Below are 26,822 nucleotides of genomic sequence, written 5' to 3'. Positions count from 1 at the left end.
TGTGGGTATGGTACCATGACGTAATATACTGTAACACTAAAATATAAACACATCAAAACAGTATTCAATGATTAACTTACAGATACATTAAGGTAGGAACACGGTGTACTACAGGTATATCATAGTACTGTAATATTGACATGGAGTATTCAAATTAAAAACAATATATGAACAGTAGCCTATAGTATACATGTACATATAATGTAATATTTTACAACCTTGTATAGCAGCATAAAAAATTCACATCACGCATATACACACAAAAACAGAATGCAACTTCACTACATTTACAAATACACACAGGAAAACAATTAAAGCTATACTTGTTTGAGGGACCACTCACATTCACAGGTGAAATAGTCAGATCAATGTGTGGTAGAGATAGAGGCTAATACTCTCACAATAACACTGAACATACAGTAGCCAACAGCTCCATTTTGATAACAGTTGGCAGTGACAGATTCTGTGAAAATTCATTTCCAGAGTAGATAGTTACTGGATGTCTGCCAGAGGCTGAGGGAGGTGAGGGAATATAACTCACTCTGATAGAATTCACAGAACCCACTCGCACACACACACACGCACATACAAACACACACACACATAATCAGTCATACTGATTGTGTGTGTATCAAACAGAATACATCACTGCAGGAAGAGAGAAGGGGGAGAATAGATGACAAGGAGAGTTCAAATTGATAGAAAGGAGAGGGAGAGGGTCAGTGGAAACTGGAAAGCCTTGTAGCTGCATACCCTTTCACCTTTACAATACATACACAGAAATAAAACATATTTACACATGTATTTACCTTCAACGGCTTCATGTTGATCTTTCCGTGTTCCTAAAAAGGCCAACGTCCCCATCCTCTCACAGGTCTATAAGACCCATATCACATTCAGCCTGTCAGATTTACACTCAGAAAACTATTTACACTGAGACAGTTATAGGCATAGTACAGTAAAATGCCCTCAGATGTACAGATCTGGGTTGTTCCACGAAAATAGAGCCTTTTGCTTCCCTTTGATATTAAAGTAGAAATTGTGCACCAATATTGCATTTTGAAAGTCTGTTACATTAAATGAAGTGCCCTTTAATATAGACCACATGGAGAATTCCATATGTCAATATATTCAATATATCAGATTTTAATATGAATAAAGACTTGATAAAGTCAGCCTTTTTACATATTTTTTCATGAACCCTCTGTGACTTCTAGGATGATTTTAACCCCCTTGACCACATTTCTCCATGTTTTCACCGTCATTGTAAAACCCTAGTTATTTTTGTTGCTTTGTAAAGTCATTTCTGAAGATTATTATTTATTTCATGTCATTTGTGATTCATTTACCCCTGTCCCTCATTTTAAGGTCATACCTGTTATGTGAATTGAACTCTGATTTTAATATGGTGAAACTATTCATACATAAATATTTTAATCAAAAGAAACATTGAACATCTAATAGTCAAAATCATAATGTAAAAGCAGGTGAGCTGGTTATACTCTTTCTGGCAATTTTCTGGTGTTTTGTGGTGGAAAACTGAGCCGGTCAAGCATAACAGGTCAACGGTGTTACCCATAGATAGACAGGCTAGAAATGTTTTAACATTTTGTGAAGCTGGCATTCAATTGACGCTTCCATCCCCCTTTCACAAGGGTTTTATGGCTGATTTAATTAAGATGAAATCATCAACCCCTTTTTTTATTTAACCTCTTGAGATGGGGAAATGTTTTATTTTTTAAGTTGAACATGTGCTCGTTGTGGCAGAATGTTAAAATTTGGTCAAATTAAATGTTTTACACTTCTCAAAAGGCACCGAATTGGTGGAACGACCCAGCTGTATTTTAGTTCCCTTGACAGTGCCCTACAGAAGCACACTACAGAAGTGGAGAGCTGCTGCCTTTTGGTTTTCAGTACATTCAAGTAACGTCCGGAATCAAGTGTATTCCCACTTTTACCATCTTATCTACAGAGTCTTTCTGACTCCAAACCTTACCAGCTTCAGGACATGGTCGTTGGCTGACAACATATCCACACCTCTGTTGTCCTTAGTAGCATGTTTGTAACAATACATATTTATATTATCTAAAGATCAATCCAGCAGTCTTATCAACGCAATTATGTTCCACTCCACAGCCCATGATGAGTCTTTTAGCAGTCCAACATCAAGTCTGGAGTTGCGTCTGATATTTACAATACGGCTGGATTTCCCCCCCTTTCAAATGCACAAGGACTCAGCTGTTCCTTACTGGACTTACACGTATCTATATCAAGGTGGTTCTAGTTGGTCAGATCAGGGTAAGGGTCAGGATAGTGTCTGAAGATCTTATGGATCCACTGGTTGTAGGATGTCTCAAGGTTGGGTCTCTAGTTGATGATGGGATAAAGGTTTGTCTCTAGTTGATCTGAGGTTCAGGGTAGTGTCTGAACACCTTGTGGATCCACTGTGTGTAGAAGGGGATGTTGATGAAGATGCCAGGGCGGTTGGCACGGGCACAGCCTCTGCCATGGACACTGACTCCCACTATGACCCTGCTCTCTCCTTCCTGGCACACCAAGGGGCCGCCATAGTCCCTCTGACGGAGAGAGACATAAAACATACGTTAGTAAGGACATACAGTACTCTCCTGGTGAGGGCAAACTCTCTTCAAGTGTTTCAGTGCAGAACATTGCATTAGCAGTTCACCAGCCTCCTTACCTCACAGACCCCCTCATCCCTCCTCCCCCCAGCGCAGATCTTGGTGTCTGTGATGTGGAGGTTCCCTCTGTGTTGTTCTCTACACCTCTCATTACTGACCATGGGTAGATGGACCACCTTCAGAAAACCCTCATGACCCGTCCCTGAGCGAGAGAAGGGGGGAGATTTTGATCAGTAGAGCTAATGAATAACCAGTTCCTTATCTAGATGATAAAATCCTGATGGGTATGATGGTATGTGTGTGTACCTTTGGTTTCACCCCATCCATACATGCTACACATCGTACCCTCAGCAATAGAGCACCCAGCCACCGGCAGCTGAATGGTGTGAACACTGTCTGCAGGGAGGGCGGGCCTTACAGAGACAAAGACATAATCATATCAACAAAAAGTTATTTCAGAAGTAGAACTATGTAAAACGACCAGCTGTGTTTGTATATTTCTGTTTATGCACTCACTTGGCCAGCCGTATGAGGGCCAGGTTGGAGCCCTCAGGACCACAGACCACATGGGAGATGGAGACTTCCTGTCTGAAGGAGCCGTTAGGAGCCGAGCCACGGAGGTCTGACACACCCAACCAAACACGGTACTCACTCAGGTCTGGAACACTGGTTGGAGACATGTAGATGTAAGTATAATAAAGAAATAGGTACAGAGGAAGAAATGAATAGAGCTAAAAATGAATATTGAGAGGGAGAGAGAAAGAGAGAGAGAGAGGTCCAGTTACCATGAGGAGAAACACTGTCTGTCAGTGAGAACCCACTCCTCCCGTATAAGAGAACCTCCACACCAGTGACTGGACCTGGTGAAGAAACATAACACACATGACATCACACACTGGGGATGGACCTTTGCCAACTCCACCACTGGGACAGATGGTCTATACTTCTGCCACAAGAGCAGTTTACACCTATATAATACAGAGATGCAAAGCCAATTGTGTGTCTATATGTGTGGTTACCCTTTCTGTATGCTGACCATCCAGCTTCCGTCTGTAATGGCAATTGGAGCTCCTCCTACTATCCTGGTCCTCTTATGGATGAAACACAACACCTTGGACACCTCCACTGACAAGTTGAGAAAGAGGAAACTATGTTGAAAAAACATGGTTTACCAGAAGAGGCACAAGATGAAAACCAGAAGGCGTGAGTTGAAGGACTGACCTCTCTGTGGAATGGTGTTCTCTGATGGTTCACCTGTATGACAGAGGATGAAACACAAGATGGAGGTCTTAGGTCTCTCAGGTCTCAGTGACAACACAGTGATGATGCCACTACAGCAAGTGTGTGTGTGTGTGTGTGTGTGTGTGTGTGTGTGTGTGTGTGTGTGTGTGTGTGTGTGTGTGTGTGTGTGTGTGTGTGTGTGTGTGTGTGTGTGTGTGTGTGTGTGTGTGTGTGTGTGTGTGTGTGTGTGTGTGTGTGTGTGTGTGTGTGTGTGTGACTCACATAGTTTGATGCTGCAGTAGTCCCAGGGTATAGCAGTGCTGTTAGTGTAACACCAGGGGCCGTATGTATCTCTGTCTGGGTTCCTACAGAAACTCCCCTCCTGTCTGACAGTCAGCACTGCCGCATCTCTGTCACCACTAAACACACGCAAAGAAGAAGCGTAGAGTTTATATAACAGTGTAAGAGATAGTCAGTCTAGCATATTGAGCCTTCCACAGGTGTGTATGGTTTCTCGCTCTCTTTCTCTCTCTCTCATACACCCTCACACCTCCACTGACAGAGAAATGATCGTAATGTTTGGAACGTGACCAACAGAATTCTTTCCCAGACATTCCTGGATGATAAGAAGAGGGGAATTCAGAGGAAGAACCATCACTGACGGACAGCGAGTGTGTGTGTGAGTTTGAGTGTGAGAGAGGGATGATCCCTCTGAGTCTCTTTAACATAAACAATAAACCGCTGATCCCTGACTAGGGTTGAATACCGGGAAACGGGTTACCAAGATTTCCTGGCCAAACCCACTTCCTTTTCACGGGATAAATAACTGCGAGAAAACCGGTATATTATAATAAATTATTTCTATGAACAGCATGATGTGAAATGGAACTGTTCAATTGTATGCAATGTCTAAATCTGTCTTCACTATGGCCTTCTATCTGCATGCTCAGTCCCTGAGTGGCACAGCAGTCTAAGGCACTGCATTGCAGTGCTAGAGGCGTCACTACAGACCCAAGTTCGATCCAAGGCTGTACAACAACCGGCTGGGAGTCCCATAGGGTGGTGCACAATTGGCCCAGGTTTGGCTGGGGAGGCTTTACAAGTAGGCAGAGTTAACCATTCAGAGTTCATGGCTAACCTTTCGATCTCAGAGTTAATTAATACATTTAAACCAAACCTTAAAATTGTTGAGTTAATGCCTACACATAACCTTAAACACTTTTAAATTTGACGTTTGCAACAACCTCGAAATTTGACATTTGAGAAACATGGATGAACGTCTAATTCTGAAGTGTGACTTTGAGAGCTAGTGTAACAGTACTCTTCTTGCGTTGTGTACAATCAATCATCGACACAAACTCCAACTTGTAGCACCAGTCATGGAGATTTATTCCGATAGAAACAGCACAAAATTACACGTCATGCAAGGCACGGCTCACCATCCAACTCTGCACTCACGCACTGTACAAAATATATACTAACCCCCCCACCAGACACAGTAAGTTGCTAGCTAGTATTAGCTGGAATTCTCTTCAACAAAATGCATAACAAATATGCACCAAAAAACACTAAATCTTATGTGTGGTGTTCTAATAACATTTGCAAACAATTTGATAGAAATTTTACATTTAAATTATCACTTGGGAGTATAAAAATCACTTTTGACAACAACAACTTACTGCTGGTTTGGGACGATTCTAACTGAAACATCCTCCCTCGTAAGCAAGCCACGCAAACCAGCCAATAAGATACCATGTTGAGTAGGTGAAGGCAAGACAAGACATTGGCTTAACAATAAAGTGGCAAGGGGAATCACCAATATAACCCTGTTACACTAGTTGGCAGCATAGATTATGCTACTGTAGTAATGACCGAATGCGCATCTAATTTACACATCTCCATCTGGCTTTCGGGGGTCACCTTAACTATTTAATTGTAAAGATTTTGTTGTTGTTGTTGTTAAAACAGCCTATCACTTGAAAATCATTGCTTTAAATCAATGAATAAGCATGCACACTATTGCAATCTTTCTCGCAATCTATTCCTTTAAAATTGCCTCCAAAACCGATAATACTGTTCAAGATTCATTTATATATATTTTTTTTATGTACCAGTCAAAAGTTTGGACACACCTACTCATTCCAGGGTTTTTCTTTATTTTTGCTATTTTCTACATTGTTGAATAATGTATGTAAACTTCCAACTTCAACTGTATATAGAGCCGTACACACTACATGACCAAAAGTATGTAGACACCTGCTTTTCAAACATCTCATTCCAAAAGCATGGGCATTACTATTGAGTTGGTCCCCCCTTTGCTGCTATAACAGCATCCACTCTTCAGAGAAGGATTTCCAATCGATGTTGGACCATTGTTGCGGGGACTTGCTTCAATTCAGCCAGAAAAGCGTTAAGGGAGGTTGATTTTTGATTTTCTTTTTTTTTTCACTGATTTTTGGTGATTAAGCTGGCTTGCTGTTGGTGTTCCAATTCATCCCAAATGTGTTCGATGGGTTTGAGGTCAGGGCTTTTTGCAGGCCAGTCAAGTTCTTCCACACCGATCTCGACAAACCATTTCTGTATGGACCTCTCTTTTTGCACGGGCATTGTCATGCTGGAATAGGAAAGGGCCTTCCCCAAACTGTTGCCACAAAGTTGGAAGCACTGAATCGTCTAGAATGTCATTGCATGCTATAACGCTAAAATGTCCCTTCACTGGAACTAAGGGGCTTTGGCCGAACCATGAAAAACAGCCACAGACCAAATGTTACAGTTGGCATCTTGCATTGGGGCGGGTAGTGTTCTCCTGGCATCAGCCAAACCAAAATTAGTCCGTAGGGCTGCCAGATGGTGAAGCGTGATTCATCACTCCAGAGAAGGCATTTTCACTGCTCCAGAGTCCAAAGGCAACCAGCTTTACACCACTCTAGCCGACTCTTGGCATTGCGCATGGTGATCATAAGTTTGTGTGCGGCTGCTCAGCAATGGAACCCCATTCGATGAAGCTCCAGACAAACAGTTATTGTGCTGACATTACTTCCAGAAGCAGTTTCGAACTCGGTAGTGAGTGAGACTATTTTTACTCGCTACACGCTTCCATACTCAGCGGTTCCGTTCTGTGAGCTTGTGTGGCCTACCATTTTGAGGAAGAGCCGTTGTTGCTCCTAGATGTTTCCTCTTCACAATAACAGCACTTACAGTTGACCAGGGCAGCTCTAGCAGGGCAGAAATATCACAAACCGACTTGTTGAACACATATCCTGCACCAGCATCGCATGTTCTCTCCGAGCTTCATTGAAAGAGGTTAGTAATACCAGTCCTATAATACAGTATAATACAATACAATACAATACAATACAGTACAGTAATACAATCCACACTCAAAAATATTAGCCTACTGGAGCTTAACACATTTATAAACCAAAGAGAGCTTAGCTACATTTATGTTTTTTCTGTCATGCTTAATGTGTGGTAGCATAAACAGTATATTATACAGTGCATTCGGAAAGTATTCAGACCCCTTGACCTTTCCCAAATTTGTTATGTTACCGCCTTATTCTAAAATGCATTAAATCAAATCCAATCCTCATCAATCTACAGACAATACCACATAATGACAAAACAAAAACAGGTTTTTAGAAATGTTTGCAAATGTAAAAAAAAATATTAAAAAACAGAATACCTTATTTACGTAAGTATTCAGACCCTTTGCTATGAGACTCAAAATTGAGCTCAGGTGCATCCTGTTTCCATTGATCATCCTTGAGATGTTTTTACAACTTTATTGGTATTCACCTGTGGTAAATTCAATTGATTGGCATGTTTTGGAAAGGGACACACGTGTCTATATAAGATCCCACGGTAGACAGTGCATGTCAGAGCAAAAACCAAGCCATGAGGTCGAAAAAATTGTCACTTTGACAGAGCTCTAGAGTTCCTCTTTGGAGATGGGAGAACCTTCCAGAAGGACAACAATCTCTGCAGCACTCCACCAATAAGGCGTTTATGGTAGAATGGCCAGACAGAATACACTCCTCAGTAAAATGCACATGACAGCCAACTTGGAGTTTGCCAAGTTGGTACCTTAAGGACTTTCAGACCATGAAAAAAAAGATTATCTGGTATGATGAAACCAAGATTTAACTCTTTGGCCTGAATGCCAAGCGTAATGTCTGGAGGAAACCTGTCAACATCCCTGCGGTGAAGCTTGGTGGTAGCAGCATCACGCTGTGGGGATGTTTTTCAGCTGCAGAGAATAGGAAACTAGTCCGGATCGAGGGAAGGATGAACGGAGCAAAGTACAGAGAGATCTTTGATGAAAACCTGCTTCAGAGCGCTCAGGTCCGCAGACTGGGGAGAGAGTTCACCTTCCAACTGGACATTGACCCTAAGCACATTGCCAATACAGCGCAGGAGTGGATTCGGGACAGGTCTCTAAATGTCCTTGAGTGGCCCAGCCAGAACCTGGACTTTAACCTGAACGAACATCTCTGGAAAGACCTGAAAATAGCTGTGTAGCAACGCTCCCCATCCAACCTAACAGAGCTTGAGAGGATCTCGAAACTGTAATTGCTGCCATAGGTGCTTCAAAGTACTGAGTAAAGTGGCTGAATACTGAGGTAAATATGTAAATTCCCTTTTTTATTTTTAATACATTTGCGAAAATGTCTTAAAACCTGTTTTTGCTTATTATGGGCTATGGTGTGTAGATTGATGAGGAGAAAATCTATTTCATCCATTTTAGAATAACGCTGTAACGTAACAAATTGTGGAAAAGGTCAACGTGCCTGAATACTTTCCGAATGCACCGTAAATGCTGTCTTGGATAACTGCACAATTTTTTACACTCTTTTGGGAATGGACTCTTAAAATGTCTTTAATGTATGGCTCATCAAGCTCAGGTAGCATCACGCTTGAATTTTCATGCCCATTCATGCTCTAATCAAATTGAGACATATTTCTATGCTTTATATGTTTAGAATGACACTTCCGGTTTTGACTGGAAATACCAGGTCACCCGGGGGAAAAGTGATTAATTCTCGGGATGAAACATTTGTAAATTACCGGGAAAATATTAAACTCTATTCCTGACCTCTGATGTCTAACCCCTGGGTGGGAGCCAAGCAGAGGAGCTGTTTGGATTTGAAGTGTTCCCGAAAAATGCAGAGGCTCAGGTTCAGAGGTGAGTTTCAGAGATGAGGCTTGAAGCATGTCCCCCAAATGCTTTCACACACACACACACACACACACACACACACACACACACACACACACACACACACACACACACACACACACACACACACACACACACACACACACACACACACACACACACACACACACACACACAGCATATGTTTTCCCTAACCCCTATCCCTAGTTCTAACTGTAACCCTAGATCTAAACCTAACACCTACTGTAAGCTTAAAATAGCCTTTGTCTTTATGGGGACGTGGGGAATGTCCCAACAAGGGCGTCAACTACAGGTTAAAGACGCACTCTCAAACGTTTGTATGATGTCAGACAGTAGTGCTCACATTTTTTGTTTACTACGTCATCAAATTGTGTATTACGTCATCCATTTTGTTTGATATGTCAGGTCATGCAAAAACAAAAAGTGTTTTTGGGACACTACATCCATTTACATGCGAAATGCATGTGGTTTTTCCATATAGGTATGGCACTCCCTCTGGCATGCACCCACACACACACAAAGATGTGTAGTGTGTGGTTTTGTTACCTGTTGCTGTGGTCACTCCAGAGGGAACAGGGAAGACCTGACCTGGTCCTGGAAACCTCGCCTCTGTAGTTCTCTCCACTACCCGTGTAGCAGTCTGAAACACATACATGAGACCAAGCTAATGAAATATGAAAACATATTTATGTTAATGTAATAGAATATTACAAACCAGCCCCAGGGGAATATATTAGTAAAACTATACTGATCTCTGTTGTCCTGACTGGTAGTCCACAACATGACTGTTCTGGACCTGTTAGTTGTTTAGCACCACCTAGTGGCAGTTTATGTGCAGCAGTGTAGAATTTACCTGTTTGTGTCATGTGACAGGAAGTAGTTTCAGATGTGAAGCAATGTGTAAGTGTGACAGAGTAGTTACAATCCTTCAACATCATTCTTTATAAGCTTCATATGACGCAATGTCTGTAAGTACATGTGTTTATTAACACAAGATAAATGTTGATCACATATAATGTTCATGTTTCTGTAAAATATGAATAATTGAGTTAGCTGTTAGCTACTTTGCATTAGCTTCACTGCTATTTCTCCCTAGGGACACCTAGCTTAGCAATATCAGGCATACAGTTGTATTCTAGTAACTTTATTTTATATGTGACTCTAGATTGAGTACTCTTATTCCTTATTTCATACATTTAGTACAGTTATTGTGGAAGACATTCTGTGCTCTATATTACTGTAACTGAAAACATGTACTTTTGTGTTTGTTGCAGTTTCACACTGTGATTCAAGTAAACTTCCAAACCGGCACCCTGCTTCTCACTGAGTTATTTGAATGAATGCTTAGCTAACTGGATAGCTGGCTAAGGGCTACTGTACATTTAGCGAGTCCAGTATAGTGAAAAGGCCCATAAGAGAGGAACCTCCATGTTTAGCAGTAAGGATTAAAGATTTAATGAGCTGTCATCTCGGCGCAGAACAAGCCATCACGACATCGCCAGCTTAAGTCTTCCCCTACATGCCACGCTTACCTCACATCATGGAGGAAAGTAGTAAGAACAATTCTATGCAGAAAGATGAAAACATTAAAGAGAAACATGGAGCATTCGATTCACAGTCTATAAGTTTGCGCTCTTACAAATCATCAGTCAGTTCAAGGTCGTCAGCCAGTTCAAGGGCTAGTATAGTTATTGCCAAAGCAAAAAAAGTGAAGTTGGCTTTGTATTTGGAAAGGCCAAGCTGGCTCCCCAGTCAGAACTCACTATCCCTAGACTGGAACTATGTGCAGCCATGATGGCAGTCCAGATCGCAGAGTTGATAGTTGAGGAGATGGATCTGAAGTTTGACAGCATCACATACTATTCGGACAGCAAAGTGGTGCTTGTGTACATCCACAACCAAACAAGGCGGTGCTACGGCTACGTGAGCAACAGAGTTCAGCGTATTTGGCAAACCACGTCCCCAGACCAATGGAGGTACGTGCCCGCAGATCTCAACCCAGCTGACCATGAGTTTAGATCTGTAACAGTAGCCCTCCTCAGCAACACGACATGGCTGTCTGGACCAGCTTTTCTTCAGAATCCTGCCCTGCACTCCTCCAAATATCTAGAGTTGTTTGGCCTTATCAACTCTGCTTCCAACTCTGAGATACGGCCACAAGTGACTTCTAATGTCACTCAAGTCTCCAAGAACCTGCTGAGCTCCAAACGTTTTGAGCGTTTTTCCAAATGGAACAGTCTCATAAGGACAGTAGCACGCTTAATCCACATAGCTCGGATCTTCTCTCAGTCTGCACAAGAGAGCAGCTGCCATGGATGGAAAATCTGTCTGAAGAATCCCACTGAAGAAGAGCTGGAAAGAGCCAAAGTGTCCAAGACGAGTGTTATGCAGAAGAATTTAGGTGCAACAGCAGAACACAGTTTTCCCACTGACAGCAGTCTACAAAGTCTGCATCTTATCGTTGACAGTGACTGGCTGCTCAGAGTTGGAGACCAAATCAAGCAATCTAAATTAGGAACAAACCATGTCAACACCATCATCAATCCAGTTCGTCACCACCTGGCAACCTTACTTGTGTGTCACCGCCATGAAACATCAAGGGAGACATTTCACAGAGGATGCCATGCGAGCAGATGGACTCTGGTTGGCTGGAGCTAAGAGATGTATCAGGAGTGCACTCTTCAAGTGTGCCGTGTTCATGAACTCCACGGGAAGACGGAACACCAGCAGATGACAAAACTGCCAGCTGAGCGACTACAGGTCGCACCACCTTTCACCTACGTCGGTGTGGATGTTTTTGGACCATGGGAGGTGGTCTCACGCCGCACCAGAGGAGGTCATGCCAATAGCAAATGGTGGGTGGCGATGTTATTGTGCTTATGCACAAGAGCTGTACACAAAGAAGTAATTGAATCACTAAGTGCTTCCAGCTTCATAAATTTCCTGAGAAGATTATTCTCAATCAGAGGTATAGCAAAGCAGATACGTTCAGATTGCGGTACAAACTTTGTTGATGCTTACTGAGGATGATGGATCAAGCTCCAGTTCAGAGAGCATGGAGAGGTATCTCCAAGAACAGAAATGTACCTGGGTGTTCAACCCTTCTCACTCATCCCATATGGGTGGTGCATGGGAGCAGATGATTGGTATTGCACGTCGCATCCTCGACTGCATGATCCTCTAATGTGGAACTTCACGACTTACACACAAAGTCCTGACAACACTGATGACTGAGGTCACTGCTGTGATGAATGCCAGGCTTTCATTCAAGTATCTTCAGACCCGGAATCACCCCTCATCCCCATCCAGGCTATGCTCTTGACACAGAAGACTGGTGTCCCCCCTCCTCCAACAGGCATGTTCTGGAGCAGGTACAAAGTCTTGCTGACAAGCAGGTACAAAGTCTTGCTGACACCTTTTGGAAACGGTGGTGGCAGGACAAGAGCACAGATCTTAAAGAAGGGGAAGTTGTCTTAATGGAGGACAGTCATCCTGAAATAAATAAATGGCCTATGGCCATTGTTGTGAACACCCTTAACAGCTGGGATGGGATGGTGAGGAAAGTCAATGTGAGAATTGTCAAGGAGGGAACTCTGAAGGTCTTCTCCCGGCCTACCTCTGAAGTGGTTATCCTTCTTTCTTCAGAAGACCCCAGTGTTCAGAGTTAGGTTAATGGGGATCGTTAAAGACCCCAGGCATGGAGTGTTCTGGACCTGTTAGTTGTTTAGCACCCCCCTTGTGGTAGTTTAAGTACTTTGCATAAGCTTTAATGCTATTTCTCCCTAGGGACACGTAGCTGAGCAATATCAGGCATACAGTTGCATTCTAGTAACTTTATTTTATACTTGGCACTCGAGTGAATACTCTTATTCCTTATTTCATAAATTTAGTACAGTTGTTGTGGAAGACATTCTGTGCTCTATATTACTGTAACTGAAAACATGTACTTTTGTGTTTGTTGCAGTTTCACACTGTGATTCAAGAAACTTCCAAGACGGCACCCTGCTTCTCACAGAGTTATTTGAATGAGTGTTTAGCTAACTGGATAGCTGAATAAGGGCTACTGTACTTTTAGCGAGTCGAGTATAATGTTGAGTATAATGTCGAGTATAATGACCATAAAACAACTGTCACAATACTGTCCCAGGCCTGAGAAAAGCACAACCCTACATAATATGAACCCCACAGAGTCCCTCACAGCTCCTCCTTTTTGATACTATCCAATGGGACATACAGTAGCTTCTTTCTCCTCTCTATCCCATGGTTTATAGCTTCTATCCAATGGGACAGAGCCTCACCTCACTGTCCAATGTGTCAGAGCTAGTTTGTTTATGTGTAGTGGGCTATCATTACCAGAGTCCTACAGATGTGGGATCTTCATTTTACCAATATTGTTACAGCAAAATAATTCACAGTGGTGGAAAAAGTAGCCAATTGTCATACTTGAGTAAAAGTAAAGATAACTTAATAGAAAATTACTCAAGTAAAAGTTACCCAGTAAAATACTACTTCTGTAAAAGTCTAAAAGTTTTTGGTCTTAAATATACAGTACCAGTCAAAATTTTGGAAACATCTACTCATTCCAGGGTTTTTCTTTATTTGTACTATTTTCTACATTATAGAATAATAGTGAAGACATCAAAACTATGAAATAACACACATGGAATCATGTAGTAACCAAACAAGTGTTAAACAAATCAAAATAGATTCTTCAAATTAGCCACCCTTTGCCTTGACAGCTTTGCACACTCTACAGCACTCATTGAACTATGATTGTCTGAGACCTGAAGACTTGTATCATCTCCTGGAGCTATGTTACAATAGGCTCTCACCTTGAGGTTCAGTGTTCTGTTTGCCACAGCGGGGGATGTTAGTGCAGAACGCTGTGCGAACGTTAGGGTCTGAAGTGAAGCACCATGGGAGGTCACGTCCATCTGGGTTCCTGCAGTTGTTCTCCCTCAGGTCTCTGAAACACACACACACACAAAGATAGATTCACACAAAGACAAACATATTGTGTGTAGGGCTGTCGATACAATTGCGGTTCACTCACTTGCAGCGGTAGTTCTGGGGAACATATGAGTGGTTGTGGGGGTACTGTGAGTCCCAGCGTTGACAGATCACCCCACTGGGTGTTACTGCTACTGACCCTCTGTAGCCCTCACCTTGACCCCAGAAACACATAGTAGTCACTTCTAACTCTGCCACACTGTCTGTGGCTGAGAAAGGGAGAGAGAGAAAGAGACAGAGACAGATTAAACATAGCCATATCACCTATACCCTCTGTTATACTGAAATAGTTTCTCCTTGAGGCCAACGTGCCACACGGACACTGTAACAAGGACAAGGCTGACTTGCACTTAACTGCTCTAAACAATACATTGTACTCAATTAGCTGATGAATTAAGTTGCAATAAGAAGGACATAATTCTGACTCAATTCTCCCAGAAATATACGGTAGCATATTAGCTGTCCAGAATCTAAACTGACAGATTTCTGTGGATCTGTCTGAAAATAGACTGCTACTAGTAAGGATAATAAAGACAGGTACAGGGAGTAGAACGGGCCAAAACAATATAACTCTTTGTTTCTATGTCTTTCTTTCTGCCTTGGTTTCAATAACACCACGTTTAAGGGTTAGACCATAAAACTAGACTGGGTTGACTTCCAAGGCCTGTATCAGATACTACAATGAGACAAAGAAAGAGTCCAACTGAAAAGACGCCATCTTGTAAAGACCGAGTTCCAGAACTCCTGATTACTCAAACAGAGCAGTGAAGAGCCAGACAGAGAAAAACAAAACACACTTGCAGCGTTTAAGTGCTGTTCTCTGTCAACCTTCTATAGATAGACTCTCTTCACTTCAACCCTCAACAAGCAGAAATATGATGACTATAGAGATGTATTTCTCTCTCTTACCCTCTTGTATAAACAGATACACACACACCCCTCATTTTGTATGTAACTGGACCATAATATGTGTGACTTAGTGTGTCTGATATGAGGTTTATATAGCAGAGTACCTGAGCTTTCTAAAGTGTGTGTGCACATACGTTTGTGTTTGTGTACGCATGTACTGTATGTGTGTGTCTTTGTGTGCGTGTGTGAGTGTGTGCATGCATGTGTCTGTGCTTGTGCGTGCGTGTGTTTGTGTGTGTGAAAAGTACTAGAATTACAGGACAGTTGCAAGGGCCTGTTTAGAACAATAAACAGTGACTGAAGCAGGACACCAGAGTAAAATGAAAGGGTGTGTGTTCCTTCAAACAGCATTCCTCACCCAATCAGAGAGTGAGGAGGGGGCGGAATGACAGATAAAGGAAGCTGTACATTTGGAGTAGTTACTCACACCACACACAGACACACATGCATGCACACACAGACACTCACAGCAGGCTGTGATGTTGCAGTACTCCCAGAGTGTGTGTGGGTCCGTGGTGAAACACCACGGTCGTTGACGTCCATCTGGGTTCCTACAGTAGTTATCAACCAGGCCTTTATCAGGATACCTGCAACACAACATACAGAGGGAAGATTATGATTTCTACAAGTCATTGGGACAGATAGAGATACACATGAGCAATGAGGTTAACTGATTTGTTCACAGGCAGAAAGACAGATTTTTACCTTGTCAGCTCCGAGATTCGATCCAGCAACCTTTCAGTTACTGGCCCAATGCTCTAACTACTAGGCTACCTGCCGCCCAGAGTCCACAGAAGAAGAAGAAAAAGACTGAAGGAGGAAAGATTACTAGAAACTAACTATAGGTTTCCCTTTAATTTGTGGATTAATTGTCTGAGTAGAGAACACGCAATTTTGTATGACTCAAAATGGGTCCAAATTCTACAAAGACCCAGAACAAAAGGACCTTGTGCTTGTGCATGCAATGTAAAATGTGACTCATTTCAGGAAACTAGGCATATGTCTCTGGTCACTACTTAACAGTAGAGCCATTAGAACGTAAAAACCTGTCTATGGATTACATCTTCAAACAAAGGGCAACATTGGCATCTGTGACAGGGATGATGTATACGATAGTCTACCAAGCTACATTTTTAGATATTACACATTTCTAATTTTGGCAGAAAATTGTTTTTATTTTTAATTGTTAAAGTATACTGTTAGCTAGCTAGCTAACGTTAGATGGCTGGCTCACCAGCTAACATTACGTGCATAATCTTATTATTCGTAACTGTTGATAGACATAGCTGGTAAAGTCGCTCTGGCTATCTTCTCCAATTTCAGTGCACTCTGATTGTGCCAGAGTGCAGAATAACTGACACATTTATGAACGCTCAACACCCTTTGAATATGGCCGGTGTCAGTAAACGTTGTGGAAAAAGTGTTAATTGTTGCAAGGAGCGCAGCTGCAGTCACCAACGCTCTGGATAACATAAAAAAAATAGCCTAACCAGCTCTGCTAGGGTGAGTATAATGGTCAATGATCTCTCATTTGTGTCTCATTTGTGTCTGGAAAAAGCTAGCTTAGGTGCTTGACAGAACGCTTGGATCAACCCTTAAAGAGATGGGTGGGGCTAAAGTTTAAGAGGGTGTAAAGAAATGCTGAATGGGTGTAGACAACTATGAGGTCAGTGCATACCAAAACATTCATAGACCATTTTCTCAAAACTGAGGTTACAGTTATTAAAAAAAACATTTTAAAAAAAGAAAGCCTAAAATGACACCCAAATCTAACTGCCTGTTGCTCAGGACCTGAAGGACATAATATAATATTGCAGTTTAGGATCAATGTAGATTTTGGTCACTAGATGGCAGCAGTGTGTGTGCAAAGTTTCAAATTGATCCAGTGGAGCATTGCAATACTGCACAGTATTTTGTATCAAGTCTGCCCAAATGTGCCGAATTGGTCAATTTATACATTTTCAAGTTAATAACTACAGAGAACATACAACAATTATATGGTAATACAACATGTAAGTTTACACACTTCCAGGAATGTCTTACATTATGGATCATTAGCTTACACTAACTTTCCCAAATCTAGATGGCGGGGTGGATGTGGAGCCAAAGACAGCAAGTATTCAAACTGTAGGACCCAGTTCCTACATTTGAATATAAAAATGTATTTTATCAAACAAAACTATGCTACATTTTATCGCTGGGAGCCTCATGAAGACAAATCAGAGCAAGATTACTGAATGTAAGTACATTATACACCTTCAGAGGTGAATGTATCAAACCAGTTGCCGTGATAAAAGTTATTTGTTGTTGTGCACTCTCCTCAAAAAATATCATGGTATTTTTTCACTGTAATACCTACTTTAAATTGGACACTGCGGTTAGATTAACAAGAATTTAAGCGTTCTGCCCATATAAGACATGTCTATGTCCTGGAAAGTTTGCTGTTACTTACAAAATCATGCTAATCACATTAGCGCACGTTATCTCAACAGTACTGGTATAGGGACACAAATCCCGTAGAGGTTATCAACTTTCAAAGCAGAATTACTTTCACATTGGTCCTCAAATACAGTGTATGATATATCAGTTTGTAGCTCTGTGTCTCTGCTTTTATCAAATGTAAAAAACACTATTCATATTTTTGCTACATATGACCGAATCAAGGCCGTCGGTCACAAATAACAACCCAATGTTTATATCCCAGGGAAAATTAGCTAGAATAGGCAAGCTAGCTAGCTAAATGTCCATGATGGTTTTATGTGTTTCGACTTGTCCCCAAATTAATATAGTTGGTTCAGAGTTCGTTTTGATATTTTATCCTGTGTGTCCTGATCATGTCTAGCGTGGATGAACAAAATCAATATGTGCGTGTTTGCGCACGCAGACGCACGTGTGTGCCCGGTCTAGTCAGCATGTAAGAGCTTTCGAAACCTGGTGCAACCATTATTCTTTTAAAAAATCTTCAAGCTCGATCAAATTTGTTGTTGATTATTGCTAGACAACTCTTTTCAGGTCTTGCCATAGAAAAAAAATACATTCAAAAAACTTTAATAAGAGCAAGATAAACCTTTTTAAAAGCAGAATATTTTAGATCATCAAAAGTATTAATGAACAAAAACAGATGTAACATGCAACAGTTTTTATTACTGATTTACAGTTCATATAAGGAAATCAGCCAATTGAAAAACATTATAAGGCCCTAATTTATGGATTTCACATGACAAGGAATACAGATATGCATCTATTAGTCACAGATACCAAGAGCTAGGGTCGTGTATCAGAAAACCAGTCAGTATCTGGTGTGACCACCATTTACCTAATGCAGTGCGACACATCTCCTTTGCATCGAGTTAATCAGGCTGTTGATTGAGGCCTGTGGAATGTTGTCCCCCTCCTCTTCAAAGGATGTGCAAAGTTACTGATTATTGGCGGGAACTGGAACACGTTCTCCTACACATCGATTCAGAGCATCCCTAACATGCTCAATGGGTGACATGTCTGGTGAGTATGCAGGCCATGGAAGAACTGGTACATTTTAAGCTTCCAAGAATTGTTTCCAGATACTTGCGACATGGGGCCGTGCATTATCATGCTAAAACATGAGGTGATGGCGGCGGATGAATTACACGATAATGGGCCTCAGGATTTCATCATGGTATCTCTGTGCATTTAAATTACTATAGATGAAAATGCAATTGTGTTCGTTGTCCATAGCTTATGCCTGCCTGCCCATACCATAACCACATCGCCACCATGGGGCACTGTGGTCACAATGTGGACATCAGCAAACTGTTCGTCCACAACTGTTCGACCATTTCCGGAGACCTTCTCCCTTACCTCACCTCGCTCATCAACTCATCCCTGACCGTTGGCTACGTCCCTTCCGTCTTCAAGAGAGCGAGAGTTGCACCCCTTCTGAAAAAACCTACACTCGATCCCTCCGATGTCAACAATTACAGACCAGTATCCCTTCTTTCTTTTCTCTCCAAAACTCTTGAACGTGCCGTCCTTGGCCAGCTCTCCCGCTATCTCTCTCTGAATGACCTTCTTGATCCAAATCAGTCAGGTTTCAAGACTAGTCATTCAACTGAGACTGCTCTCCTCTGTATCACGGAGGCGCTCCGCACTGCTAAAGCTAACTCTCTCTCCTCTGCTCTCATCCTTCTAGATCTATCGGCTGCCTTCGATACTGTGAACCATCAGATCCTCCTCTCCACCCTCTCCGAGTTGGGCATCTCCGGCGCGGCCCACGCTTGGATTGCGTCCTACCTGACAGGTCGCTCCTACCAGGTGGCGTGGCGAGAATCTGTCTCCTCACCACGCGCTCTCACCACTGGTGTCCCCCAGGGCTCTGTTCTTGGCCCTCTCCTATTCTCGCTATACACCAAGTCACTTGGCTCTGTCATAACCTCACATGGTCTCTCTTATCATTGCTATGCAGACGACACACAATTAATCTTCTCCTTTCCCCCTTCTGATGACCAGGTGGCGAATCGCATCTCTGCATGTCTGGCAGACATATCAGTGTGGATGACGGATCACCATCTCAAGCTGAACCTCGGCAAGACGGAGCTGCTCTTCCTCCCGGGGAAGGACTGCCCGTTCCATGATCTCGCCATCACGGTTGACAACTCCATTGTGTCCTCCTCCCAGAGCGCCAAGAACCTTGGCGTGATCCTGGACAACACCCTGTCGTTCTCAACTAACATCAAGGCGGTGGCCCGTTCCTGTAGGTTCATGCTCTACAACATCCGCAGAGTACGACCCTGCCTCACACAGGAAGCGGCGCAGGTCCTAATCCAGGCACTTGTCATCTCCCGTCTGGATTACTGCAACTCGCTGTTGGCTGGGCTCCCTGCCTGTGCCATTAAACCCCTTCAACTCATCCAGAACGCCGCAGCCCGTCTGGTGTTCAACCTTCCCAAGTTCTCTCACGTCACCCCGCTCCTCCGTTCTCTCCACTGGCTTCCAGTTGAAGCTCGCATCCGCTACAAGACCATGGTGCTTGCCTACGGAGCTGTGAGGGGAACGGCACCTCAGTACCTCCAGGCTCTGATCAGGCCCTACACCCAAACAAGGGCACTGCGTTCATCCACCTCTGGCCTGCTCGCCTCCCTACCACTGAGGAAGTATAGCTCCCGCTCAGCCCAGTCAAAACTGTTCGCTGCCCTGGCCCCCCCAATGGTGGAACAAACTCCCTCACGACGCCAGGACAGCGGAGTCAATCACCACCTTCCGGAGACACCTGAAACCCCACCTCTTTAAGGAATACCTAGGATAGGTTAAGTAATCCCTCTCACCCCACCCCCCCCCTAAGTTTTAGATGCACTATTGTTAAGTGACTGTCCCACTGGATGTCATAAGGTGAATGCACCAATTTGTAAGTCGCTCTGGATAAGAGCGTCTGCTAAATGACTTAAATGTAATGTAAATGTAAATGACTCCATACACGTGGTCTGCGGTTGTGAGGCCGGTTGGACGTACTTCCAAATTCTCTAAAATGCAGTAATCATGCCAATTGCATGCTCCCACAAAACTGTACATTTTAGCATGGCCTTTTATCCTCCCCAGCACAAGGTATACCTGTGTAATGATTATGCTCTTGATATGCCACACATATTAGGTAGATGGCAAAGGATCAATGCTCACTAAAAGGGATGTAAACAAATGTGTGCACAACGTTTGAGAGAAATAAGCTTTTTGTGCATATTGAACATTGAAATACATTGAGTTGGGTTACTTGCATGGTTCTAGGCAACTGGTTTTCAGCCAAAAATGTTGTTAGCAGAAGTGATTACTTTTTATAGTGCAGGTGTTCTCCATCTCATTCCTCCTGGTGATAGATTTAATATTCACCACTGCATCCCGTATCAAAAGGTTGGCTGGCCCTCATTAAAGTCCCTTGGATAAATGCATTACTCCATTTGTGTTTACAAAGCCCTACTACACAAGCTTCCAACTTCCCTAACTTCATTGCTAACGTATAAAAGAATGAGATAACCAACCCTGTGAAAGGGTTTGGTAACTATTCAGATTCCTTGAGTCTCCATGGAATTTGGGAAATCAGCTTTTAGTTTTCATGCGCCACATTTTTGGAATCACTTATACAATTAATTACATTTGGATTCCCTGGTGCAACTAGGGCATTTTGAAACCCTGATGATAAATGAGTTCACCGAGGTGTGCATTTGTTTTGAAACATTGATGTAATAACTTGTTTATGATGGCTGTGATTTTGGTGATGTTCTGGTGTAGTGTGCTTGTTCTTTTACTTTATGGTCTCAGGGCACCATTGGAAATGAGACCATGGTCTCAATTGGGCTCCCCTGATAAAAACACATCTATATATAATAATATATATATTTTTAATGTAATACTAACAGAGATTCAGAGGTGCTGAGGGCATCTTCATCACAGAGGTGAAGGGTGTGTGCGTGTGTGTGTGATTGTGTGTCCTGCCCCAGCAGCAGGTGGTGTGGATTAGTGTTAGACTTGTTAACACGTCTTTAATCACCCCCTTGTTTCTGTAATGAAGAGGCCCCAGAGCCTCATACTGAGAGAAAGTGAGTGTGTGTGTTTCTGTGTGTGTGTGCGTGCATATGTGTGTGTTACCTCTTGGGGTGGAAGAGGTGTTTGTGTGGTTCCTCCAGGTCCCAGCGCTGACACTCCCATCCTGTCTCTGTGTGATCCATGGGACCTCTGTAGCTCTCCCCGTTACAGCTCACACACTCCACTGGACACACACAATGGTGATCTTTTTTATCTTCTCACATGCCATGGACATTATTTTTTGCATATACTGTAATATACATAATCAACATGAGGTGCTGTACCACAAATGTTTCCGGATAATTGTCCTGTCTGTCTATTTAGAATGTAATGTAAAATGAGTCAGCAATCAGTCTGTGTGTGTGTCCGTCCGTCCGTCCGTCTCTCCGTCCGTCTCTCCGTCCGTTTGTGGGTTTGGTTATCTCATGTTCCAGTGTTCGTCATTACTGGAAACCTATTTTGAAATCAACTTAACCAGTCATTTTTCCTTTGACCAGAACACACACTCTCTCTGGACAGACCCACTACATTTCCTCAGACTGAAAACAACCCAGTAGATTCCTCACTCACACACACACATCCCTGATAGTCTTGTATATTCTCATACACACCTAATCACATCACTTTCAGCTGTTTATTAACTATACATACATAAAAAATATCCACAGAGGATAATTTATCATGTGACAGTTTGCATCCTTCAGTTGTAGATACCATAGCAGGCTATGGTCCAGTGCCACAGGGAGAAGGGAGAGCTCATTTCTGACAGTACACTTAAATGGTATTCTGAAAAAGGAAATGGACATGCGTGTATGTGTCCTACCTTGTGAGCATTGAGGTACTCCACAGTCCTGGTGTCTGACATTGGGGTCTGTAGTGAAACACCATGGTCCTGAGGTAGCATTGTCAGGGTTACGGCAGTAGTTCTCTCTCAGGTCCTTCTTCCTGTTCCTCCTTGGTAGGAAACTGGAGCGAGAGAAGGACTTCAGTTAGTGTTAATCAATACCTCCCAACATCAGGACAATATTCCCTTTCTATCTGGTGCAGAAAGTTGAGAAGCAGAAGGGAAATCTCCATTGCGTAGTGTAGACCAGGCCTGCTCTATGTGTTGTGAAACATGTGGTAGTTAAACAACACTGAGTCATACACATCTACGTACTGACTGAGGTCCTCACTAGATTGTGGTTTTGTTTGCTGAGTCACATGATCATTTGGTTTAGATGGGTCACAGCTGAAACAGTTTGGAAGGCACAGAGTTAGGCAACATAATGCAACATATGGTAACGGTGTGATGGAGGTGTGTGTGCTTGTGCCAGTGTGAGCTCACTGGAGAGGAGAGAGGAGGAAGGAGAAGAGGAGAAAAGATGAGAATGGGGAGGAAGAGTAAGGATGAGGAAGGCGGGGGTTGTTATGGTTGGTTGTCCTCTGGTTGTGCTGCTCTAATGAACTTCTGGCACGAGATGTCTCTGTTATCTCTCTCTCGCTGTCCTCTCCTCCCTGTCCCTCTCTATCTCACTCACTTTCTCTGTTCCCGTAACAAGGCTGCATGTCATCATCCTCTGCTACTATCTCTGTATCAGGGCTGCTGTTTGTCACAGGTTGTATACTTTATCACTAAATTAATTAGGTTTTACTACAGTGTAAACGCTCGCTCTCTCACACACATATATAAACAGTGTGACTACAACAGGAAATGATCCCTGACTGTGTAGTGTTAAGAGTGAGGTCAGAGAGGACTAGTACTGATGAATAACCGGTCCCTTAGGACTAATTACCAACTTATATATACATACACACACACACACACACACATGCACACACAAACACAGGCTCTAGCTTACTTGTGTTCGTGAGGGATAGGAGAGGCCCATGCCTGGCACTTTATTCCACTGGCTGTTACTGACCTCCTCCCTCTGTAGTTCACTCCTGTCCCTACTATGCACTCCTGCACATAGGCTACAGAGAGAGAGAAAGAGTCAACAAAGGAATGGAAAAACAGACTGTGAGTGTTTGAAAGAACAGAATCTGAAGAATACGTTTTTCTGTTTTACTCATCTGACAGAGCATATTAAGACAGGTCTCACATCTACCATAATGCTCCATTTAACTGTTCCAATATGTTAGAATACTAACCCGGCAACCAAACTCTGATGATACAAGGAGAAAGAGATGCAGCCCTGCTTTAGACACATAGTGTAAGCACTGCAGTGCCTTTCTACTGATGCAGAGAGAGAGAGAGAGAGAGAGAGAGAGAGAGAGAGAGAGAGAGAGAGAGAGAGAGAGAGAGAGAGAGAGAGAGAGAGAGAGAGAGAGAGAGAGAGAGAGAGAGAGAGAGAGAGAGAGAGAGAGAGAGAGAGAGAGAGAGAGAGAGAGAGAGAGAGAGAGAGAGAGAGAGAGAGAGAGAGAGAGAGAGAGAATAGTACAATACATTTCTTTTGGTAGAGTTGGTAGTTGAAGTCGTGTTGGCTATGGACTCCTGGTGAGTTCCTGTCGAATGAAAGCCACTGGCATTTCCTGTTTTTCTGATCATACAGAAATGCTCTAGAGAGAGAAACAGAGAGAGAAAGAGAGAGATATTGATCGATTTACGTAATGTAATAGTTTAACAGGCATGTTTATCCAAAGCAACTTACAATTAACATGCAGATAGTAGACTATTAACATTGTCCAGTCTCACTGAAGAAACGTCACATTTAGAAGGCTAAGTTTAATCATTCATTCTGAATGGTTAAATTAAGGGTTAAGGTTTGGGATAAGGAAAAAAAATGACATAATGGTTAAGTTTAGGCATTCATTTGGAATGGTAAAGGTGAGGGTTAAGTTTTGGGATAGGTTTTAAACAAACAAATTAAAAAATGAGTGCCTAGCACTGAGATTGAACATGCGAACCTCAAGAGCCGGAACTCATGGCTTGCGTCTATCCACCATCCCTGTCCAGAACACCCTAGCAAACCCCAAGCTACTTGATGATAATAGTGCTCACCATGGGCCCTAGTGGCCAGTTTTGAAGTCATCTCTCAACGTCCTGCTTACCTGGACGGACGTCGGATTTCGAAGTGGATCTTGAGCAATCTGGCTGAGACTATACAGTATGTGTCCTGAATTGAAATAGGATTGACCCTTAGCCTGCTACTGCTGAGAGGAGATATCAGAGAGGACTCAGTCTGCCAGGGGAAACCTAGTTCTGCACACCAGACTCAAGCTTGCTGCTGCTGAACGACACTAAGAGAAACCAGACTTCTCATTAGAGAATGGGAGGGTATTAGACTATAGTAAGAGTTAGAGCTGCCATATTTACAATGGAGAGTTTGGACTGCTGCCAAGGAAAGGCAGGGGATGATGTCATACTGGTATGGACAATAGATATATTTACCTACAGGTGAAAAACAATCCCCAGAGTAGCCAAAACATCATACGGAGATGGAACAGTTATAGAAACACAGCAGGTGAAGCTACAGGCACAGAACCCCAGGAGTTATTTTACCGATGCACCACACGTACCTGCAGGTGAAGAGTAGTCGCTTGTTGCGGCTGCAGCCCCGGGCACACTTCACTACGCTCAACTTCCTGCTTATAGTCTGGAGGGCAGAGTCTGGCAGCTGGACCAATCGCACACTATCGCTTCTCTGGTAGTCCTGTAATGCATTCCTCCTGCACTCTAGTGTACACACACACACACACACACACAGCATGAAATAAAGGTGTTGAATGCAGTGTCCATCCCCTGGCCAGTGAGGCTGTGTTGATGTTCCCATCAGGACTGAGACAAAACCAGCAGCATCATGATGTGTCAATTAGCCTGGTTCCACTGCCACATGACTTAATGGGATGCATTCTCTCTCTCTCTCTCTCTCTCTCTCTCTCTCTCTCTCTCTCTCTCTCTCTCTCTCTCTCTCTCTCTCTCTCTCTCACGTTCACACACACACACACACACACACACACTCTCTCTCACACACACACACACACACACACACACACACACACACACACACACACACACACACACACACACACACACACACACACACACACACACACACACACACACACACACACACACACAGCTTCTCTCAGTCCCCCTTACTCTCTCCAGAAGGGATTGATAGACTAATTATGTTGCTTCTCACCATGCTGTGTTGACTCATACGTGAATACATAAACAGCCCAGTAGCAGACAGTCAGGCTATGTGTATGTTTCTTAAAACTCCGGTATTTTCTTCCTCAATAAAAGTAATAGAGAAAAAAGTCTAAGTTAATATGAACCATATTATGGACAAATACCTTGTCCACACAAGTATTATCAATATCCTGTAACAAACATGATATACTTTCCTTCTAAATAGTGAAAGCACGGGGATCAGAGTCCATGTCAGACTCTTCTAGAAGCTTTAGAATGAGTGATTATCATGAGAGAAAACCGCAAATTTACATCGTTTATAGTTCCACCAGCACATCTATAGCTGAATGGAGAGATGAGAGCTGGAGATGGTGCACGTGCTTCTACCTGAGAGGCTGCATCTCGTGCTACAGATCGTTAGACACAGTTTAATATATATAAAAATAGGCGGGCCGCCAAGCACACAGGGTTCTCTGGGCTTTTCAAAAATAAAAGAATGTTATGCAAGTTTGCTGTAGAATCATCACTGAAAGTCTATAGAGATGGGGTTCACAGTTTCTCCATTCCCCACGGAGAGCGTCGCAAAATATTTTTGTTGTTTATTTTTACAGTTTAATGTTGTAGCATGGCAGTTTTTTTTAAACTAATCAAAGCTCTTCTGCCCTGACATGTTACACTAGCAAGATCGAAGAGATGGTAGTCAGTTAGAATGGAAAACTTGCTCAGCTGACTGCAAGGTAAGAGATTTTACACAGGTTATTGTGATGTGCTGCAAAAAATATATAAAAAAATAAACTCCACCATTCGACATTAGGCTCAGAGCCTACCTTCGTAAAATAAGATTTTATTAAATCACAAATGCAATGTAGGCTGAGATAAGTTTGGTGGGACCAGGCTGAAGAAAAGTTCAACAACTATGCTGAATCTCAATAACAAGCTGCAAGGCTGAATTCCTATTACGACTGTCTCCTCAACTTACCGGAATAGTGGACAATTAAGAGCATAAAAATAATGTTGTAAATCCACATGGCTGTTTCAAAGGCTGTTCACGATATCCAAACTATTACCGATATGATATCCCAATAATGGTAAAGGTATTGCCGTCCGTTGATAAAGTCCAGACGACGGTACGAAGAGACTGGGGATTTTCACTCAGCTACAGCAGAGATGCCTCTGAGTA

At 42.8% G+C, this 26,822-nt stretch overlaps 1 protein-coding gene across 1 annotated transcript; it reads right to left on the bottom strand.

Moving 5' to 3' along the window:
* On the bottom strand, positions 1 to 26,822 carry LOC124001538 (hepatocyte growth factor-like). The gene is made up of 18 exons (XM_046308394.1): positions 26,622 to 26,822; positions 25,027 to 25,183; positions 23,954 to 24,066; positions 23,367 to 23,481; positions 22,349 to 22,491; positions 21,589 to 21,709; positions 15,445 to 15,563; positions 14,111 to 14,276; positions 13,890 to 14,023; positions 9,604 to 9,697; positions 4,143 to 4,279; positions 3,861 to 3,893; positions 3,659 to 3,764; positions 3,425 to 3,499; positions 3,156 to 3,305; positions 2,946 to 3,052; positions 2,699 to 2,841; positions 1 to 2,576 (listed from the first exon to the last, which is right to left on the bottom strand). The coding sequence occupies exons 1-18, from the start codon at positions 26,668 to 26,670 to the stop codon at positions 2,397 to 2,399; spliced, it is 2,142 nt and encodes a 713-aa protein (XP_046164350.1). The 5' UTR covers positions 26,671 to 26,822; the 3' UTR covers positions 1 to 2,396.

The sequence above is a fragment of the Oncorhynchus gorbuscha genome, linkage group LG02, assembly GCF_021184085.1.
Source record: "Oncorhynchus gorbuscha isolate QuinsamMale2020 ecotype Even-year linkage group LG02, OgorEven_v1.0, whole genome shotgun sequence".
NCBI lineage: Eukaryota > Metazoa > Chordata > Actinopteri > Salmoniformes > Salmonidae > Oncorhynchus > Oncorhynchus gorbuscha.
This window is presented reverse-complemented; position numbering and strand designations above follow the sequence as displayed.